Source organism: Balearica regulorum, chromosome 1, assembly GCF_011004875.1.
Source record: "Balearica regulorum gibbericeps isolate bBalReg1 chromosome 1, bBalReg1.pri, whole genome shotgun sequence".
Taxonomy (NCBI): domain Eukaryota; kingdom Metazoa; phylum Chordata; class Aves; order Gruiformes; family Gruidae; genus Balearica; species Balearica regulorum.
The window spans coordinates 74,861,361-74,879,130 of record NC_046184.1 but is presented as its reverse complement, the minus strand read 5'-3'; the positions used below and the strand labels follow the sequence as shown (position 1 = coordinate 74,879,130).

Genomic DNA, 17,770 nt, shown 5'->3' with positions numbered 1-17,770 from the left:
ATAACCAGATCCACTCTCCGAAACAGCAGGTAGTTTCCTCCGTGAAAAAAAGTCTTCCAAATTCAGTAAACTTTGTTCCACAAGACAAAAACCCCAACCCAAAACCAAAGCAAAACCCCCCACCAAACAGCTAAGCAACCAACAAAAACAAAGAGGAAAAAAAAAGGAAAAAAAAAAAAAAAAAAAAAAAGACACACACACACACTTTGAAGGGGTACCTGGCAGAGAGCTCCTTCCTTAGGTGAAGTTGTTCTGTCTTGGTTCTCCTCAGGTTGCCTGCCATTCGAATAAAATCCTTATCTAGGGATTCTTTGTACTTTTCCAAGAGATGAAGTTTCTGCATCCAAAGGTGTCTTTTTTCTCCTAGTTCTTGCTTGAGAACCTGTAGAATTTTGCTGTGTGGTTAGATGAGGGGCAGAGCCAGAGAGTAAACCAGAGCCCTAATTTACACAAGGAGAACTGATTTCCCTGCTCCACCATTTAGTATCACCTACATCTAACACTATCAGCAATAAAGAAGGTGAATGATTGACAATATTTTGTAATTTACTCACACAGCATCAGGTTGGGGAGAGAGAGAGAAAAAAATGAGGAAGAATACAGTTTAATAAGAAAGATATTATAAAGGACAAATGGGTGTCTGTTTTGTACAAAACAGTGTTTTGTGCAGTCCAATTGGTTAACAAAGCTACCTAAACTTCAAACCAGTGTCTTCTTACTCCTAAACTTCAAACCTGTGAATCTGATGGGATGTGGGGAGAGACAGGCTCGACTCCTGTTGAGTGTTAGTACTTCAAGATTTTAAGATGGAGCAATGCATAACAGTTTATGCAAGAAAACGTAAGCCTTCCGTATGCTAGTTCAATTTGATAAATGGCTCCCCGCTTTTTTCACAAGGTTACTTCTAAGCCAAAAGCTACTCTTAGCCTTTCTTTCTGTGTAGAGCTAGGGTACACAGATTGTCCTCTTCCTCTTTATCCCTCATAAAACAAATATACAGTTAGCAAGTATTTATGGGAAGTGTGGCAGAAGACTACAGGTGCAGGAGGGACTCTTTACAACTTACCCCAGAAAACCTCCATCACAAGATTCCCAGATACAGCAACAAAAACCACGTCTCATAAGGGGAAGTTTTAATAACGCCCAGCTTGCAGGAAGCTCTAAAATTGATAATTTAGACCTCCATGACCCTTTCTTCAAAGTACAACTAAGTCTGTTGGAACCAATTTGAGTCTGTATTACAGAAAAATAATTTTAAAAAAAAAACAATAAATCCATATTTCATCTGCTAGGCACGTAGGAAAAACTGAAATCTGTCCAAGGGTGAACCCTGTGATAAAGGTTTTCAGTTTTACCTCTAATTTGTATGAAGGAAAAAGGGAAGATGGTAAAAATGAAGTGTTAAGTAACACTGCATCCTTTGTATTTCTCTGAACAGTGACTTGCAGTATGAAGTCCTGAGAAAGAAGAATGCATTCTTCTTTCTCTGACCTTGTTCAGCTGAACATAAAAAAAAAAAAAAAAGACTCCTCATATTTTAAACAATGCTTAATGAGAGTCAAACGTGATCAGGTAAGAATGACATTTCTGGGATTTTACATTAGTTCAAAGGGGAAAAACATCAGTCCTACAAACATGGGCCACATTACCTAATTGCAAGTTAGCATAATGCTGTTCGTGAGCTTCAAACAAACAAACAAAAAAGCATAGCACATCAAGTATCACGCTACAAAAAACAAATTGAAGAGAGCCTGAGCAGTTTTGCTAGATAGGTTTACTAGGATGACATGGGATGTGACTATGTACAAATGCCCACATCCTGAAGATCAGTTTCTCAGCCAAAGCAGGCAGCACTTGCTCTTAGAAATAACATGATTTTGACACATAAGTGGTACAGGCTTATCAGGGCACATGTGCCACAGTCTTATCTTCCACCGGGAGAAGGGTGAAAAAGTTTTTACTGTCACAATCCATATATGCTTAAATACAGGCACATTTAAAATTTACTTCATATATAAATATACTTTAAAACATAATTTAAAATACTAAAACCCAGCAAAACATGTCCATAACACATTTCACAGGCAATGGTGGGGAAGTGGTTAGGCTTCAAGTGATAGTGCATGGTCCAAGATTTAATTGTTTTTTCTACAAAATTTTTCTGTAAGGCTGGAAGAAAATATTTTATATCTTTTTTTTTTTTGGGGGGGGGGGGGATCTACTGTTGTTCAGCTCCATATACCATATTTCCCACATAATTTCCTTGTTCTAGCTAGGCAAAGACAGTATGTTTGACATGAAGTCACTTCTCATCTCCACAGGTCCCAGAATGATGGAACCTTTTATTTTTAAAGAATCTTTCTTCCTTGATCCTCCATTGCCTTAGTTTACAAACGCATCTCTCTCTAGGAGCCAGAATAGGATTTATTTGCCATGATCATTTATAACACCCACACCAAAAGTTTTTAACTTCAAATTTTTTACACGAATATAATCCCAACGTGAACGGCAAATTAACAAGCATTTTTCAGCTTTGACAGCTTTGAAGGAGGAAGTTTTAATCAAGATCAAATAGTTACAGCAGTGCATGAGCCAGCAGTTTCCTAGAGTCTACCCAAAGTCACATCAGGGTGAAGAGACTGAGACATTTGCACTTTCTCCAAGGGGAAGTTTTCAGGATTTACATAAAAGAGAAAAAAAATAAAAGAGCTGGCTCCAGGACCGGATGGCTCCAAAGATTGCTCCTGCCTGCCCAGGAAATGTGAAGAGGGCCAGCTACATTTTACAGTACTAGAGGAAAAGAAGGGTAGCTTTCTGTTTAAAAGGTGACAGCTTAAAGAAGCACATACTGTGGTGGCACCTGCTATTAACTAAGTGGGATGAAATGAGGGGTTTGCATCTATTAAGGAACCGGAAGATGGCATTAATATATAGTTTGGTGTTTTCTGTAGAAGTGTTCTTAACAACAAATACAGCAAGAAGGAGCAGGTTAGAGAAAGAGCTATATCCAGTAAGATGAAAATTTCAGAAACCTTGCTGTTACATGAGAGGGGAGGAGGGAACAAAAGCAAGAGAGTTGAGCTGTGTCCACAGACTGCTGCTACCACATGGGGAAGTTATTTTTGCCAGTTACCTTGAGCAAAAGTCTCTACTTTCAAGCCTCACAAGAGGTACAAGGAATAGTAAAAATACATTATACAAGATTAAGTTGTAAAATACAGTTTTGTAGAAGCTCTTCCTGTGTAGCTTGTCCAGCACAACTCTCTGCTTTTCAAAAGAAAGCGAACCCCATGAAGGTTTTGATTGGAAATCTGGTTATAAAGCCACCTCCCTCCTCCTCTTGACGGTGAAACTATCCACTACTGTAGTCAGATTCAGAGCACGGGGGAAACGTGGGCACTCAAGGCAGACAAAAACATGCAGTGGGCAGAAAAGCTTCATGGCTCACACAATACAACATTGCTGTCTGACCTCATTTTCCTCTTCAAATCGACTTGCTTCATCTTCCCTTTCCTTCAAGCATAGTTTTAACAAAGCAAGTTCTTGCACAATACAAGTCAGGAGAAGCACGGCATTTAAGTGAAAAGCAAGAGTCCCCTTCCTCCTCAAAAAACTCACAAAATAAATTTCTCTCCATACAGCCATCTCTGACCCCCCAATGGACTGTTATGATCTCAAGTAATTAATATACATAGCATGCAGCAGTAAGATACCTACCTTAAGTTTTTGCACAGCCCCACTATTTCATAAAATAGCTTCAGGGAAACTGTTACTTACCACAAGTTTTCTTTCCCAAGCCTGTTGCATGTTCACATCAGGATCTTTTACCCATTGTAAAGAAGTCATGACAAGCTCCTCTGCTTCAGAAGCTTCCGCTTGCTGAAAAACAACAAACAAAAAAACCCCAAATCCAAACCCTGGCATTTCTAGTACTAGTCTGACAAAACACTGCCCAGAATTACCCAGTTTATAAGTTACAGTGTTAGAGTAGGTACCAAGTGATATTGTTAGAGTAAGTATGCCCCCCCTCCATCCCCAAAGAAGCTATTCTTATTTTTTCAAAGGGACTAAGCATGATCTGGTTATCAATATTTGGAGAAATCCTAATTAAAAGGCTGATAGAAGACACGTAAGCTCTGCCACTGACCAGGTTTTGCATGATAGTCTTAAATTTTTCTCCTGCATATTCAGGTCCCTGAAGTAAAAACAGCACTTCACGGTCCAGTGTTTCATCCAGGGATGTCCATTCAGTCTTGGTAATCTTTGAAGAGACAGAAGAGCCAGCTAGCTTATTTTGACATCTCCTTATTACAAACCAGCATCAGTGACATTTAGACTTTTCTGAAGTATCCCTGCATTATATTTACCAGAAGGTCAGAGCTACCGAAACTTGAAGCTTGTAAAAGGTTTTCAAAACCATCGTGTCATGGGGATTTAAAAAAAAAAACAAAAAACAAGCCAGCCAAGCTGCTGAGTGATCTAATGTAAGTTTTTCACATCAGGAGCAGGCAAGAGGAAGTCAATAATTAGTTATCTTTATTCAGAAGAGGCTTTACCAACAGACCCCTTACTTGCTTTATAGGTGATTTGATAGAATTGTGTCTCATTACAGCATTTGAGAGGTAAACTGCAGTGACTCACTGTGGCTGTGAGGAGTTGCAATAGGGGACAATACATTACTTTTGGAACAGAGCTGCCTAGTCAAGTATACCTTTCATTTCTGGGCCTGTAGTTTTAGTTCATTAGTAGAATTTTTTTTTTCCTTCTGTTATCAATACACTTTGCAAATGCACCGCATGCAAAAGCGAGTAGTATCATGGTGAAGTCTTACAAGAAGAATGACTGCAATAGCATCTGTTATCAGCTCTCTGCACAGCTTGCATCTGAAGGGGAGAGAGCACTGTAAGGAAGGATGGGACTCAAAGGAATGTTGTTAGGGAAATGAGCATAGAATAGCTCACATAAAAATCTGAACCAAATCCATAATGTACATGTAAATTGTTTTGGTTTTTTTCCCCCCAGTAGTTCTCCGTTGGAGTGTTGGAAAGCTATGGGAACAGTAAATTAGAGACCAAACTTCTAGTGTTATGTGAAGCATGTCCGATCAAAAGTGTAGTTCCCAAAAGTTACCAAACCACCTGCCGAGTGTTTTGCAGAGGACATGGGGGACGCTACAACTCCAAACCAACAGGCTCAACTGCAGTACTAAGATTTTGTCAGTCTGTGCCAGACCTCCTCTGAGTGACTACCCAAAGATCTCAGGAGGCCAAGAAAAAAAAGAGGGGGTGGGCAAAAAAAAAACCAAAAAAAAACAACAGTGGGGCAGCTAGACACAACTCCTAAAAGATCAGTCTCCATTGTACCTGCTGAGGGGCAAGAAAAGGGTACCTACAGACAAATGCTTATCAGACTTTCTAAAGAATAAATTAGATGAAAACTGTATAACCTTGTCAAGATGCTTATTCTAATACTTAATGGAAAAGAAAATTTCATTCGACCTCAAGGAAAAAAAACATCTCCCTTTGTGCAATTGAAAAATCATTGTTTGTGTCTGATGTAGGCAGTACAATAAGAAACAGACTGTTAGTCTCTTCAGCATAATAGCCTTTATATATTTGAAAACTTGTATCTTCTATCAGTCTGTTCTTCTGCCAGCTAAATGCATGACCCTAGCTCTTCCAGATTTACTTTGTAGGTCTCATTTTTTTAGATCTGAGTGTTGTTTTTTTTTTTCCTTTTCTTTGGACTTTCTCCAATGTACTTGGGACAATATTGTAAACTTCACATTCCATGCTTGTGTGCTAGGATTAACGGCTTCAAATTCCAGGGTTAATTAATGATCTAGAGGGAATGAGCTTTGTTCTTCCTTTACTGATGCAAGACAACTGGGATGAGATTCAATAAAGATTTGATTCATACCTCTGAAGACTGAGCAAGTTCCAGTTCACAGTGCAGTGAATTCGTCCCTTCAGGAACATTACTGTTAAATTTAGAAAACAATGGGAAACTCAACCCATTTCTAGAAGCAGAAGAAAAAGAAGAAGAAAAAAAAAATGTATCGGCCCGTTTTGACATTTGATGAACTGTATTTCCTGGCACTTGTTCACAATACTCACGAGATCAGCTCTTGCTGCATGTGTTGCATGTTCTCCAGTAACTTCTTTTTTTCTGCCCGCAAAGTCTAAAACGTATATCAGACCTGGTCATGAAGAATAAGCATAGGATATGCATGCTCTGTCCTCACATAGTCAAAAACTAAACTTGATCCCATACCTCTATGATTGAGGAACACTCCACAATGGTTAACTTCAGTTCTTTGATGTCCTGCTCCTTCTGCAGGGATGGTGGAGAAAAGAACCTTTAAAGTACACAACCTGACAACTAGCACATTGAAGTGCATTTGCAAGACTTACACCTATGATGCTTTGTAATCAAAACAACACTATACTCAATCCTACATCACAGCAGCAAGCTGCATGATTTAGGTTTGAGCAGCTACTTAATTATGCAATATAAAAATCTTTACAAATTTAAAAGAATATAGTCAATTACCTTGCATATTTGCTAACTGAAAGCACTCAGAAGACCTTTTCTATGTAACTCCTGAAATTAAGGACACAGAAAAACTCTTTCCAGGTGCTGTGTTTTAATTTATTACTTACCTGGTTTCTGTACCAGTGGTAGCAGATTAAAACTAGACAGAAACACTCTAGTTTTAGCTGAAAACCTGGACTATATTATGCCTACCATGAGTTTTAATCCCAACTGACCCTTAAAACAAGTTGCAACATTCCAAGTTTATTCTCAGTAATTTTCATGATTAAAGACAGTGTGTAGCGCTTTGTGGATTAAACACCACCTAACAGAAGGGCTGATAGAGAACATACCAACCCTCGTGGTAAGACTAAGGAGTTAGTAGAATTAGCAGCTTGCTTAGCATCACAAACTATCAATGGGCTTCAGTCACATTGTGCCATTCAATAGAAGGCACTGCATAGACAAGCAAAACATTTCTTAGAGAAAACAGGAACTTCAAGTAGGAGCTGCGGTCCTCTCACCCCTTTTATGACTCCTTCATGTTCCTCCTCTGTAAAAATACTTGAGGTTTTGAAAGAGATGAAATACATAGGAAGCTAAGCAGGAAAAGTGAGGTTATAGAACCAGGTTTCCAGCCTTGGCAGAGACAACTACATGCTGAAGGTTAAAAAACACACCACAAAAACAACCCCCCCAAACAAATAAACAAAACCCTAACCATTTTTCTTTCTATCTTCATATACCTTATGCAGGCCTGGAAAAGAAAGGTTACCATAATAGTTTTCAACAGCCATCAATCCTATCCAATCTACCTTTATCTAAAAGGGCTATGAGAGGGGTTTTTAGCTTACAGGTAAAGTTCCTAATGCCAACAACAATAGTTGGTGTTCCACACCACTTTCTTGAAGATTATAGAAACCAGTCACCTTTATCTATAAAAACATGCAATCTAGCTGTCTGTTTTCAAAATTCCTATCTAGTCAATAGACTAAAAAAGCCTTTTCAAAATAAAAGGATACTACGGAGGCCACAAAAGCTTTGAATCATTCAAGAAGAAGAAAGTGAAAGCTATTTTAAAAAACCCCAAACAAACAAAAACCTTAATTCATTTGTGCCCTTAAGCTGCTTTTGGAAAAAAAAAAAAAAAACAACCCAAAACAAAACAAAAAACCCCAAACCAACCCCCCCCAAAAACACTCCCAAATGCAACAACAACAAAAACCCAACCACAAAACCAAACCAAACAGCCAACCAAAAAACTCGCCACAACACCAAACACTCAGCTACAAAATCATTATTATCGGGATCACACTGAAGTTAGGATCTCTCGTCACTATTTGACTTCAACTGCACTTATATTTGCAGACAGCCTAATAGTAAAATACTTCATCAGCTGATTTAGAACATGCTCTGCTAAATAGAAACTCCATTAGCCTAGAAAGGTATTTGCATAATTAATGAATACAGAGAATGCCAACACCCTTGTGTAGTCTTAGGTCTTTGCTTTCTAATAAAAAATACAAGTTTAAAAACAGCATCAGACATGTTCACTCTTCAGCAAGGCCTAGATAATTACATCTCAGTAGTGAGAGAGCACAGATTTGCTTTTCCATTAGGCTCTGAATCACCATTTCTAGTTGGGCACAAAAATTAAGTAATTTAAGTAAAAGCCATGAAGGTAAGGATCTTCTACAGGTACATTCTTTTACCAGCTGTTGAGGGAAGTAGCCTTTAGAAGTTTCTATACGTTTTTCTGAAGTTTGCAAGTTTGCTTTGTTTTAATAAGTTGTGGGTTCTTTTTTTTTTCCTTTTTTAAATAAAAGCAAAATCCTGAAACCTTTAATTATGCTGACTCATAACCAGGTCCTAAAGCAGATCTCGCCTACTTTGAAGCCATTTATAGGATCAGGTTCTGTAGTGTGAGAACAGTAGAAATAAAAGTGCCACAGTGAAGACTTGCCTTTTTACAAATCATCCCATAGTCAGGTTTTTTTTCAGTAAAGACCATAATGAAGTAAAAGCAACTAACCTGGATCAAGCTTGCCTCTTTATTCACCACAGTGCTCTCATAGATATGTGCTTGGATCTAAAGAATGAAGAGATCAAAAATAATCATCAGTATGCACTATAATACAAGTCTGTTCCTATCTCCTACTTGGAGGGTAAAAAGGGTATCAACATTCCTGGCCTAAATAAAAAAATCAAATTATTCTTTGAATACCTTGCATGGTGTGTTTCAAAGTTCAAACTTTGCATCCAGTTAAAAGCAAAAGCACTCTCAGCTTTCACAGTCACCTTTGTTTTCTCTTGTCTATCCAGCCTAATAGTTTCAGCAACATCAGTCAAAGCATGACTTTCTAATGTATTTTCTCAAATAATGGGGAAAAAGTTTCCCCAAAACTTTAACTTAGAGGAAAGAATGAAACCGTGGAGTGTTTATAATAGCCCAGTTTTTAGCCTCCAGACAGCAACTTCCTTAGTCAAAGCTGTTGCACTGTCCAAGCTATGATGGCACTGAAGTTCTTTAGTATAGACAGGCTCAGGGCTGTCTGTCTTACAGAGGCAGAAATTCCCCTCACTAGACCCAAGTAAACTATAGGCTGTCTTTTTATTCCTCCTAGAGTCCAGATGCTTACTTGAAGCTCTGCTGCATTTTTAGACAGGTCCAAAATCTTCTTTTGCAGTTCATCGGTGTCCATGCTATTCCTAATATTCTGAACAAGATACAGAGTGTTTAGGCACAGTTGAATGGATTGACAGCTTCTCCTTGAAGAAACTACGCAAAATGACATCTCCACCCCCAAGCTACTGCCTACTCTAAAGCTCTACCAGCATCTATGCGCATACATTGTATGTGCTTGCCCCACTGAAACTGTTTCTGCTACTTTTCCCACCATTTCTCCAGAGCACTGTTAAAAGAGAAAACCTCAAAACATGATTTTTTTTAAGCAGTACCAGACCTAGAAAGCTAAAGAAAAATCTTTCAGGCCTGCAACATGAGAATTTTTTTTTTGAAAGATGCAGTTTAATAGCTATTTGGACTTAAGAGCTTTTTGGAAAGACTAATCTTGAGCATTGTAAACATCCAAAGAACGATGACTACTGTATTGTTCTAATAGGTGATAGATTCCCAAGTCCATGAGGTGCTTCTTGTTGTTACTATGTATGATTTAGTTACTATGTATGATTTAACCTGTTTCTCTATTTCATACTAAATAGTCCAAAATACAGGCTGTAAGCAAGTATTAAAACGTTTTATCACCTGATAAAAGTGTTTTATAAACCAGTTATTTCTTTCATTAAAGTAAATAAGAATGAATTGCTATCCTCTGGACAGAAAAAAAACCAAACCAAACCCAACGCCCCCCCTAGAGATATAGCTCCATTAGCAGTATATTCCCTACAAGCTTCCTGCAGATCCCTGGCCAGTTGTCAAGTGGAGCCCTCAGCCACTACATTTTTTTGGAGTTACACCTCTGTACAAGGCTCCTCCTTTGGATCTTAAAGGAGGGAAACCAGAACTGAATATGAAATGAGAAAGTGTTAGATGGAGATTGTTTCAATATAGAGTTAGTACATTTATAGCTGTGTTAACTAGAAATATTTGGAATTTGTTTATAAAACTTTGAAAAAGAAGGAAAAGCAGCTGCCTGTCCCCGTACCCCATACTTTCCCAGCCTCATATCTTTACTTACCCAGCAAATGGAAAGTTTGAAGCACAGTGCAACTTCAAGATATAAAGCTTTATAAGTCATCCTTGCAAAATGTAAGATATTTTGATAACCTAATTAGCAAGTCAGGCTTCAAAGTCTGACAAACATTTCATTTCTTAATGGTGGCTTTTAGCTAGACAAGAACATGCACTTGCAAAGTCATGATTTATTTTACCTCTTCCTGGAGAGAAGTAATTTTGATGATGAGAGACTGATTTTCTTTTTCCTGATCAGGTTTATTAAGAAAAGAGAGAAAGAGAAAAACAAAATGGTTGCTTTTATCATGTCAAGTTCAACATTCAAAGCCAAACTAAGCCAAAAACCAACAGATCACAAACATGTCCAGAGCCCAACATGAAGCTGTGGTGTTGCTGTGCTCTAAAGCAAAGGAATGCAAAATGGGGAGTGCTGAGGCTGGTCCAGCTCATGAACCCTCTCTGAAGGATTTGACACAGACATTTCCAATCAGAGTAAATCTCAGAACACTAGGTGCTGGGAAGGGGGTTTTCGAGGCCAGAGTGAGCAAGTCTAGTTGTGCTCATGCTTGAATTAAGACAAATCTGGAAAGCTTGTGTGCCACACTACACTTTTTTCACATCAGACATGAAGAAAGGTAGTAGTATCCCACTCAGAGCCTCCACTGCACAGGGTACAGTAACTAAGGGACTTATAAGAACAAGTACTAAAGTTCTAATAATATATTTCCCTCTCACATCTCACCTTCTTCTCACAAGGTGAATTATGCATGTAATCTCAAATTAAAGCAAAACAAGAATATACACATGCTGCAGCAGGACAGCACACAAAAAAAAAATCTTGTGTTCTTGCTTGGCATAAAGACTTTTTTTGATTCCTGAATACCCACCATCAGCAGTGCACAGAGCTGTGGAATACCACTTTACAGCTACACCCACACAGCAAGACAGAGAGATAGTACTGCAGTGTGAACAGCACTCATGGCAACACCACAAATACACGTTCTCCAGAGAGCCTGCGCTCTGGTGTCTGGCTGCACCTGCAAAAGCTGCAGCCACATCAGCCTTCTTACCAGGCTGCTTTGCACCTCTAACAGTCACACGGGCTTTGCTACTCCGACACCTGGAGTGCAATTCAGATGCTCTTATGTAGGCAGATCCTGCCCTTTGAGGCACACCAAGGCGTGCTGCCTGACTTCCAGCTGTCAGTCCAGAACGGACAGGTTTCTGACAGGCCCTTGTCATATCTGCCAGCCCATATATATGGGCCTTGACAATAACCTAGGGGTGTTTTGGAAAATGACTCTTTTGTGCAGACATCTGAACCAAGTCTCCTGTTTCTGCTGGTTCTAGAAAAGTTTTATGAATTTCTGACAGAACATCACCAACTTCAAAACAGATAGGGCTTCATGATGGCACCACAAGAACTGTTGTCTTTAAGCATAATTACATGTGAGACCAGCCTTTTTAATTGTTTTCTTCATCGTAAGCTTACAATAGTTTAAAGAAATTTCCATGCAAAAACTTCAGTGTTTTCATAATGCTAATAAATCACATTTCAAACATTCTCAAAAAGCCTCAGTACCTACTGGTGCAGAGAAGGTCATACTGCTAATCTTTCCAGTCTGAGCAGTCATGTCATTGTTACAGCAAGGTATGAGATGCTGTACAACGCAAACTAAGAAGTAAGAGCACCTACTAGCTGTTTATTCTGGCAGAGAATCTGCTGTCTCTTCTCTTCTGACAGGTTCAGGTTGGTTTTTGCTTCTTCTAGTTCTTCTCCCAGTGATTTGGCTTTCAGCACAGAATGCTGGATGCTGGGGGGGGGGGGGGGGGGGGGGAGAAAATCCAGATAAACTTTAGCAAGTTACTGTTGGTCATTAGATAGGCTTGAAATACCAAGAACAGTATTTTTAGAAGCCACCAGGGACTTATTCTTTGGCAGAGATACTTAACAGAAGAGCAACAATCAAGTTTAAGTCCATTATTTTTGTCTAGTAAGTAAAGGCTCATGGCCTTACCCTCTATGACCTCCTTCTGCTCTCACAGTAAGGGATGAAACCCCAGACAAACATAGCATCCAAGACAGCATGCTTTTATTTGCATCTACTTGATGTACCTTGTTACAGTCAAACATATCAGGTTACCTGAGCACATAAACTCATCTTTACAATGCTTCATTGTTAGCAGTTACAGAAAAAAACTCAGTTTAAGGATAAGCGCTACATCATTTTCTTATCCTGATCTGATACCCCAGACAATGGATATTTAACCAGTGGGGCAAGGCCCTTTTTTTGGCTAGCTCTAGGCTGCAGAGCACCGCAGATCCAACGTGAGGGCACCACGTCCTATACAAGCTATGCTGCAGGACTCTTGCCCTGATCTCCCCAGAAGATACTGGGAATGGTTTGTCAGTTGACTTAACTATATTACATTCAAATAAATTGGGTCAGATGAGCATTGTGAACTCACTGCAAAACTAGATTCATACTTGTAGCATTGAAGGGTCCCCAGGCTACAGCAATACTAAGCTCGTGAGACAGCTCACTTTAGTTCCCCAAGGGACTAGTAAAATAGCTCTCACATGCTCATTTCCCCACTTGGCAGCAAGTGTGTGGTCTAGGATTGGAAGCCTTCCAGTGCTGGATTGTTCTATTGGTAATATTAAGCCTTCCCCCCCACCCCCGCCCCCGTGATTTGTTTTGTTCGATTTTGCTTTACCCTAAGTTTTTGCCTGTGTGCACCCGCAGCACCTTATGCTGCAAGAGCCAGGCTATAAGATGAATGAGTGATTTTATAAGAACCAGGAGGTACAGAGCAGAACAATCAGGCGAGAGGGTTAAACCTTACAGGTACTACATTAAGTCAAGAAAGTTGTTGTCATGAAGCACCAGAGAGGCTAAAAGCATAAAGCAAGGCTAGGCCACTTGGAAAAACATAGGTCTGCCCATGACTGTTACACTAGATCTGGTGCCATCAGGGTCTCCCACCTTTTTATTTGTTGACGTAGATCCTCATTATCGGCCAATAGCTTATTGTTGGTCTCATCCACAGCTTCTAGTGCGAGCTTCAGCTTGTTGTTCTCTTCCTGAAGCTTCTGGTTGTTGTACTGCAGGTCCGCAACACAGGTTATCAAGTCAGAAGTCTCCCTGTTCCAGTAACAAAACCAGGAAAGATGGAGAAAGGGAATTTGGTCTAGACTTTTTTTGAAATCCTGATGCTGTACTGCACCGATTAAAGAGGCGAGAGGAGACCCCGTAGAGGGCTTGTAATTCTGCAGTGTACAGTCATTTGCTCTGCACAGAGATATCAGATCAGTTCTCCAATTCTATGAACACCAGGAACTGCTTTGTTTTTAGGAACTTTTTTAAATGGTCCCTGTAATTGAAGTATGCCACCAGACAAGTGTCACATCTGGGTATCTGCATGACAGTATCTTAAGCCTTTGCTAATCTAACTCCACAATTTCTGGATCCTTTCTTTTCACCTAAACCATCCCCCACTTATGCTTTCAACTGAAACTTGAACAAGGATCACCCTTTTGAGATCCTGAAAAATGACAGGGAAGCATCAGAAAGCAGATCTTAAGATTTTTGACTATGCATAAAATGCAAAAGTTATCTTTGAAATTTCTGGTGTTTAAGTGCTTTGTTATTAATAGAATCCAGGTCAGAGTCATGACTATAAACAAATAAAAAACCCAAACAAAACTAAGGACCAGATTTCCAGGAGATACGTACACCTAAGAACTTGGGGGATGGAAAGAACCGGTTTAAAAAGGAAAAGAAACATATGGCAAAACTCTGACCACCAGGAATTAAAAGGGCAAATGGATGCAGAAAGGACCAAGATATCAGTAGGAAAAATTACTAGTCTTTTTAAGTCTGAGCAGAAGCTGTGAGGAAGAACACGATAGCATCGAGAGCTAGTGCAGACTGAGGTCAGTATTAGAAATTCTACCAAGACAGTTTTCTGAAACAGTGGTTCTAGGAATTGCTCTCAAGTAATTCAAAGCTAGGAGTACTAAATTCTGAGAAAGAATTGCTTAAATGGACTTACATGTCTCCTTTAGACACATCACCCCCAAAGGCTTCCAAGCTTCCTGATGTAACATTCATCTGGACATGTATCTTTTTTGCTGAAAGAGGTGGGGTTTTTTGTTATAGAGTAAGAAAGCTTAGTTTTCCTGAATAAGAACAGAATAAAACGGTCTGTACCTTCAGAGGTGTTTCTATGCACTTTAAATTCCAGGTCTTCCATGCTTGCTATTGGTTCCTCTGTGGCACCATCTTCCCTGAAGCAAGGAAGCATCAAGACTCACAAAATCAACACGACATTAGATCGCTCACCAACTTTGTAACATTTAAAAGCTTTCAAGCAAAACCCACACTGTGGTCACAATGTCCCAATACTATCTTTGTTCCAGAGCACGGAAGGAGAAACCCACAGGAGAACTTTCTACTCTCCTGTTTTTACAGAAGCTTTTATGAGATAAATTGATAAAAAGCTATTACCATTTTCTCTTACAGTCTTCAATCCACTCTTTCATGATGGCATGATATGTTTCCAGGTCCATGGAGACATCTTTCTGATCCGGGTCAAGCATGTTGCACAGCTCTTCAAGACCGCTATCTTCTGATCCCCGACTAGTTGTATGTCTCAAATAATCGACTATCTTGGAAACTGCTACTTTTCCTAAAAAAGATACAGGCGTCCACGCACCAGCCTCTGGAGTCTAGTAGGCCGTTATAAAAAGCTGTAAAAGGACACGCTACTGATCTGCACTAGTGTGTACGGAATTGCCTTTGAGAGCTGTAGACAAGCAACTGACTCCTGCAGTTCTAGTGTGACCTGGAGAGGAATAGTTTAGTACTTTTGTTTGTTTTTTCTAATACAGAAGCAAAGTCCAGTTTACTAGTTTTGTGGGCTTCAGTTTAAAAACAATAAACTCAACACATTTGCTGTGCTACTACTTTCAGGTCTCTCATCAAATTGGGCAAGCCCTGTGACTGACATTATCTTAATCTGCTAGACAGCTCCTTTCTCTACCACTTTTAGTCACATTTGAGGTGGAATTCAGAGGAATTGTCTCTTGCTCTGAAGTTTCCCAAAGTTTTCTTTTCTAACAGGAAAAAGCCTAAAAGAAATGAACAGTCATTTTCAATAAGGTTGATTGCTAGAAGCCTGTTGCTCCTCCACTTCCTCTGCACTAAAATACAGCAAAAATCAGCTGGAAGGGGAAGGAGGAGAGAAGAGAGAGGCATCACACAGAAGAGGCACAGACATTTATTCTGCATCTGCCACACATGCAGCCACCTAGCTAAGGGAGCTAGCCAGTCTAAGCGTAACACAGATAGGCATGGCTCAGGAGTCATAACATGATTTCAGCCTTGAAAATTTGTTGAGAGGAGAATAAAACAGAGCAAGGAAAAGCCACCGGCAAACCTGTATGTTCTATGTCACATGCATAGAAGATAGTGGTCAGTAGGTCTTCTTCACAGATCAAGCTCACATCATACATGTTGTCAGCTTTGTACCCCACTGACTGCTTCCATCCTATGGAGAATAAGCTTGTTAGTGTCCATCTTTATTTGCTCATAGTAACTGTCCTGCACCACAGCTTCTAACTACAATATTATGGTTGTAATAGCATGAGCACACATAGCATACTACAGCTTGAATGAAGCTTTTAAAATTTATTTTAAGATTATTTAAAAAACTAGAACCAACCAAGCAGCTTGCTTCCCCCCTCCTCCCAATAAAACCAGAGCTTTTACTGCCAAATAACACCAGAAACTGTTCATAGCTGCTGCCTCTGAGCTGGGAACTGGTTTATGCATCTACTTCTACACACGTGTTTTTGGCAACTCTGGCTATTCTTTTTCATGAAGTAAAAATATAAACCACAACATTTTAAGAGGTGAGCTATTTTTTCCCTCCCTTCCAGATACACTGTAGAGAAATCATCATGGTCAGATTAAGCTATTTAGAAAACAATCCTTAAAATAAAACCAAACCAAACAACTACACAGAAAAAGTCACACTCGAACTTATATGCCTTTTTTTGTTAAGGGCAGACTAAATTAAAAGCCAAATCTCTTATCCACAAAAAGGAATTGGCAAGTTTGAAAAAGTTTTTGATGTGACTTATTACTTCCTCACTTTTTACACTCACATTAATATTTTTAAAGAAAAAATAAGATTTTACTCAGCTCTTTTTGCAGGCTTACTGAATTTGAGCGATTCTAAAACATATTGTTACTAGCTTAAGTAGTAAATAAATGTCATCTATGTAGGCTGAATGTTCAGATGTCTAGGATTTTGAATTGGGAGGGTGGTGTTTTTCCAGGATTTTTTACCTCTTTCACTCAAAGATAATCTCTTTGGCACAGGAGATTGAGTGACAGCACTTTCTGACTTCTTATCTGATGCAAAGAAATATAAATTTGGACTTGACGTAAGACACCTCTGTTGACAAAGGACATCTTTAGATTTGATATTTGATAAAGCACACAGTTTGTCCTGGGTATTAGCCTCTCTGGATCTGAAGGAGGATGGAGAACAGCTCTCCACGGGGCATACTGGCATCCATGAGTCGCTGGATCTGTCTTCACTTTTAATGATTGAATAGGTAGCATTTGCAGAACAGGAATCAGAGACACGCCTGAGACAAGGTGACAGCAACTGCGAGTCTGCTGAGAAAACACTGTTATTGCTGGGACTGATTAAGTGTGAATCACTACTATCATGACTTCTAAAAGTTCTTTTCTTCAGTATTTCTTCTAGATTTTTTTTGATATTGCACTGTGGACTGTCAAAGTTCCTGGACTGAAATTTTGGTATCTGCAAAGCAGGGTTAGAGACTTGGTCCATCATTTGGATAGATCTGATCTTTCTGCATATACTGTCCACTGGGTTATGATGCCGTTTGTTAGCTTCATGTTCTGAAGACATTATCAATTTGTCTCTTTTGCCAAGTATCTGGAAAGAATAGGGACAAGATATAAGAGTCAGGATGATCAACATACATATATTCTTCACGTCATTTTTTCCTTTCAGCAGACAACTCAAAGCTTCAGTATCAAGTGATTTGAAAATCCTTGGTCCACATACCAGCTGTGACAGAAACCTTCAGTCACGATGTTTAGTTCTCCAGGGAACTAGAAGCAATGTTGATTTGGAAAAGGTGGGGAAGAAAGAAAGAAATACTTTCTGAAATCTCACTGCTTATTCTTAAATACAATAACCATGGCAAGGACTGGGGGAGGGGAACCAAAAATGAGAACTGAAGAACTTCCTGCAACCTAGTAGCTGACTATCTTTTTAAAGAAAGCACTAAGCATTATTACTCAGAACAATTTATCCCGGATTAAGTAATTTTTTTTAATATAAAAAGCATTCATTAAGAAGAAATAAAAACCTCACACAGATTTTGTACCTATTACTTCTGATCACATTTGTGACGTGTACTTCCCCTGGTTCCATGGCTTTTTGCTCAGGTCTAGCAGCAACCACTGTCCAGCTGTTTACTGAAGGTATCTCCTA

The 17,770-nt window shown here is 39.3% G+C and overlaps 1 protein-coding gene across 1 annotated transcript in view; it reads right to left on the bottom strand.

The window, feature by feature from the left end:
• IRAG2 (inositol 1,4,5-triphosphate receptor associated 2) overlaps window positions 1-17,194 on the bottom strand; it is a 39,838-nt gene extending 22,644 nt beyond the window's left edge. The window contains exons 1-16 of the mRNA XM_075758953.1: window positions 16,585-17,194; window positions 15,671-15,781; window positions 14,740-14,920; window positions 14,443-14,519; window positions 14,285-14,363; window positions 13,216-13,374; window positions 11,925-12,042; window positions 10,426-10,476; window positions 9,174-9,251; window positions 8,567-8,623; window positions 6,274-6,333; window positions 6,117-6,181; window positions 5,920-6,019; window positions 4,148-4,261; window positions 3,778-3,879; window positions 219-382 (exon numbers count right to left, since the gene is read on the bottom strand). Of these exons, the coding sequence (XP_075615068.1) occupies window positions 219-382; window positions 3,778-3,879; window positions 4,148-4,261; window positions 5,920-6,019; window positions 6,117-6,181; window positions 6,274-6,333; window positions 8,567-8,623; window positions 9,174-9,251; window positions 10,426-10,476; window positions 11,925-12,042; window positions 13,216-13,374; window positions 14,285-14,363; window positions 14,443-14,519; window positions 14,740-14,920; window positions 15,671-15,781; window positions 16,585-17,179 (2,111 nt within the window). The 5' untranslated portion in view covers window positions 17,180-17,194. The remainder of the gene's footprint in view (window positions 1-218; window positions 383-3,777; window positions 3,880-4,147; window positions 4,262-5,919; window positions 6,020-6,116; window positions 6,182-6,273; window positions 6,334-8,566; window positions 8,624-9,173; window positions 9,252-10,425; window positions 10,477-11,924; window positions 12,043-13,215; window positions 13,375-14,284; window positions 14,364-14,442; window positions 14,520-14,739; window positions 14,921-15,670; window positions 15,782-16,584) is intronic.
• Between the last annotated feature and the right edge of the window lie 576 nt (window positions 17,195-17,770).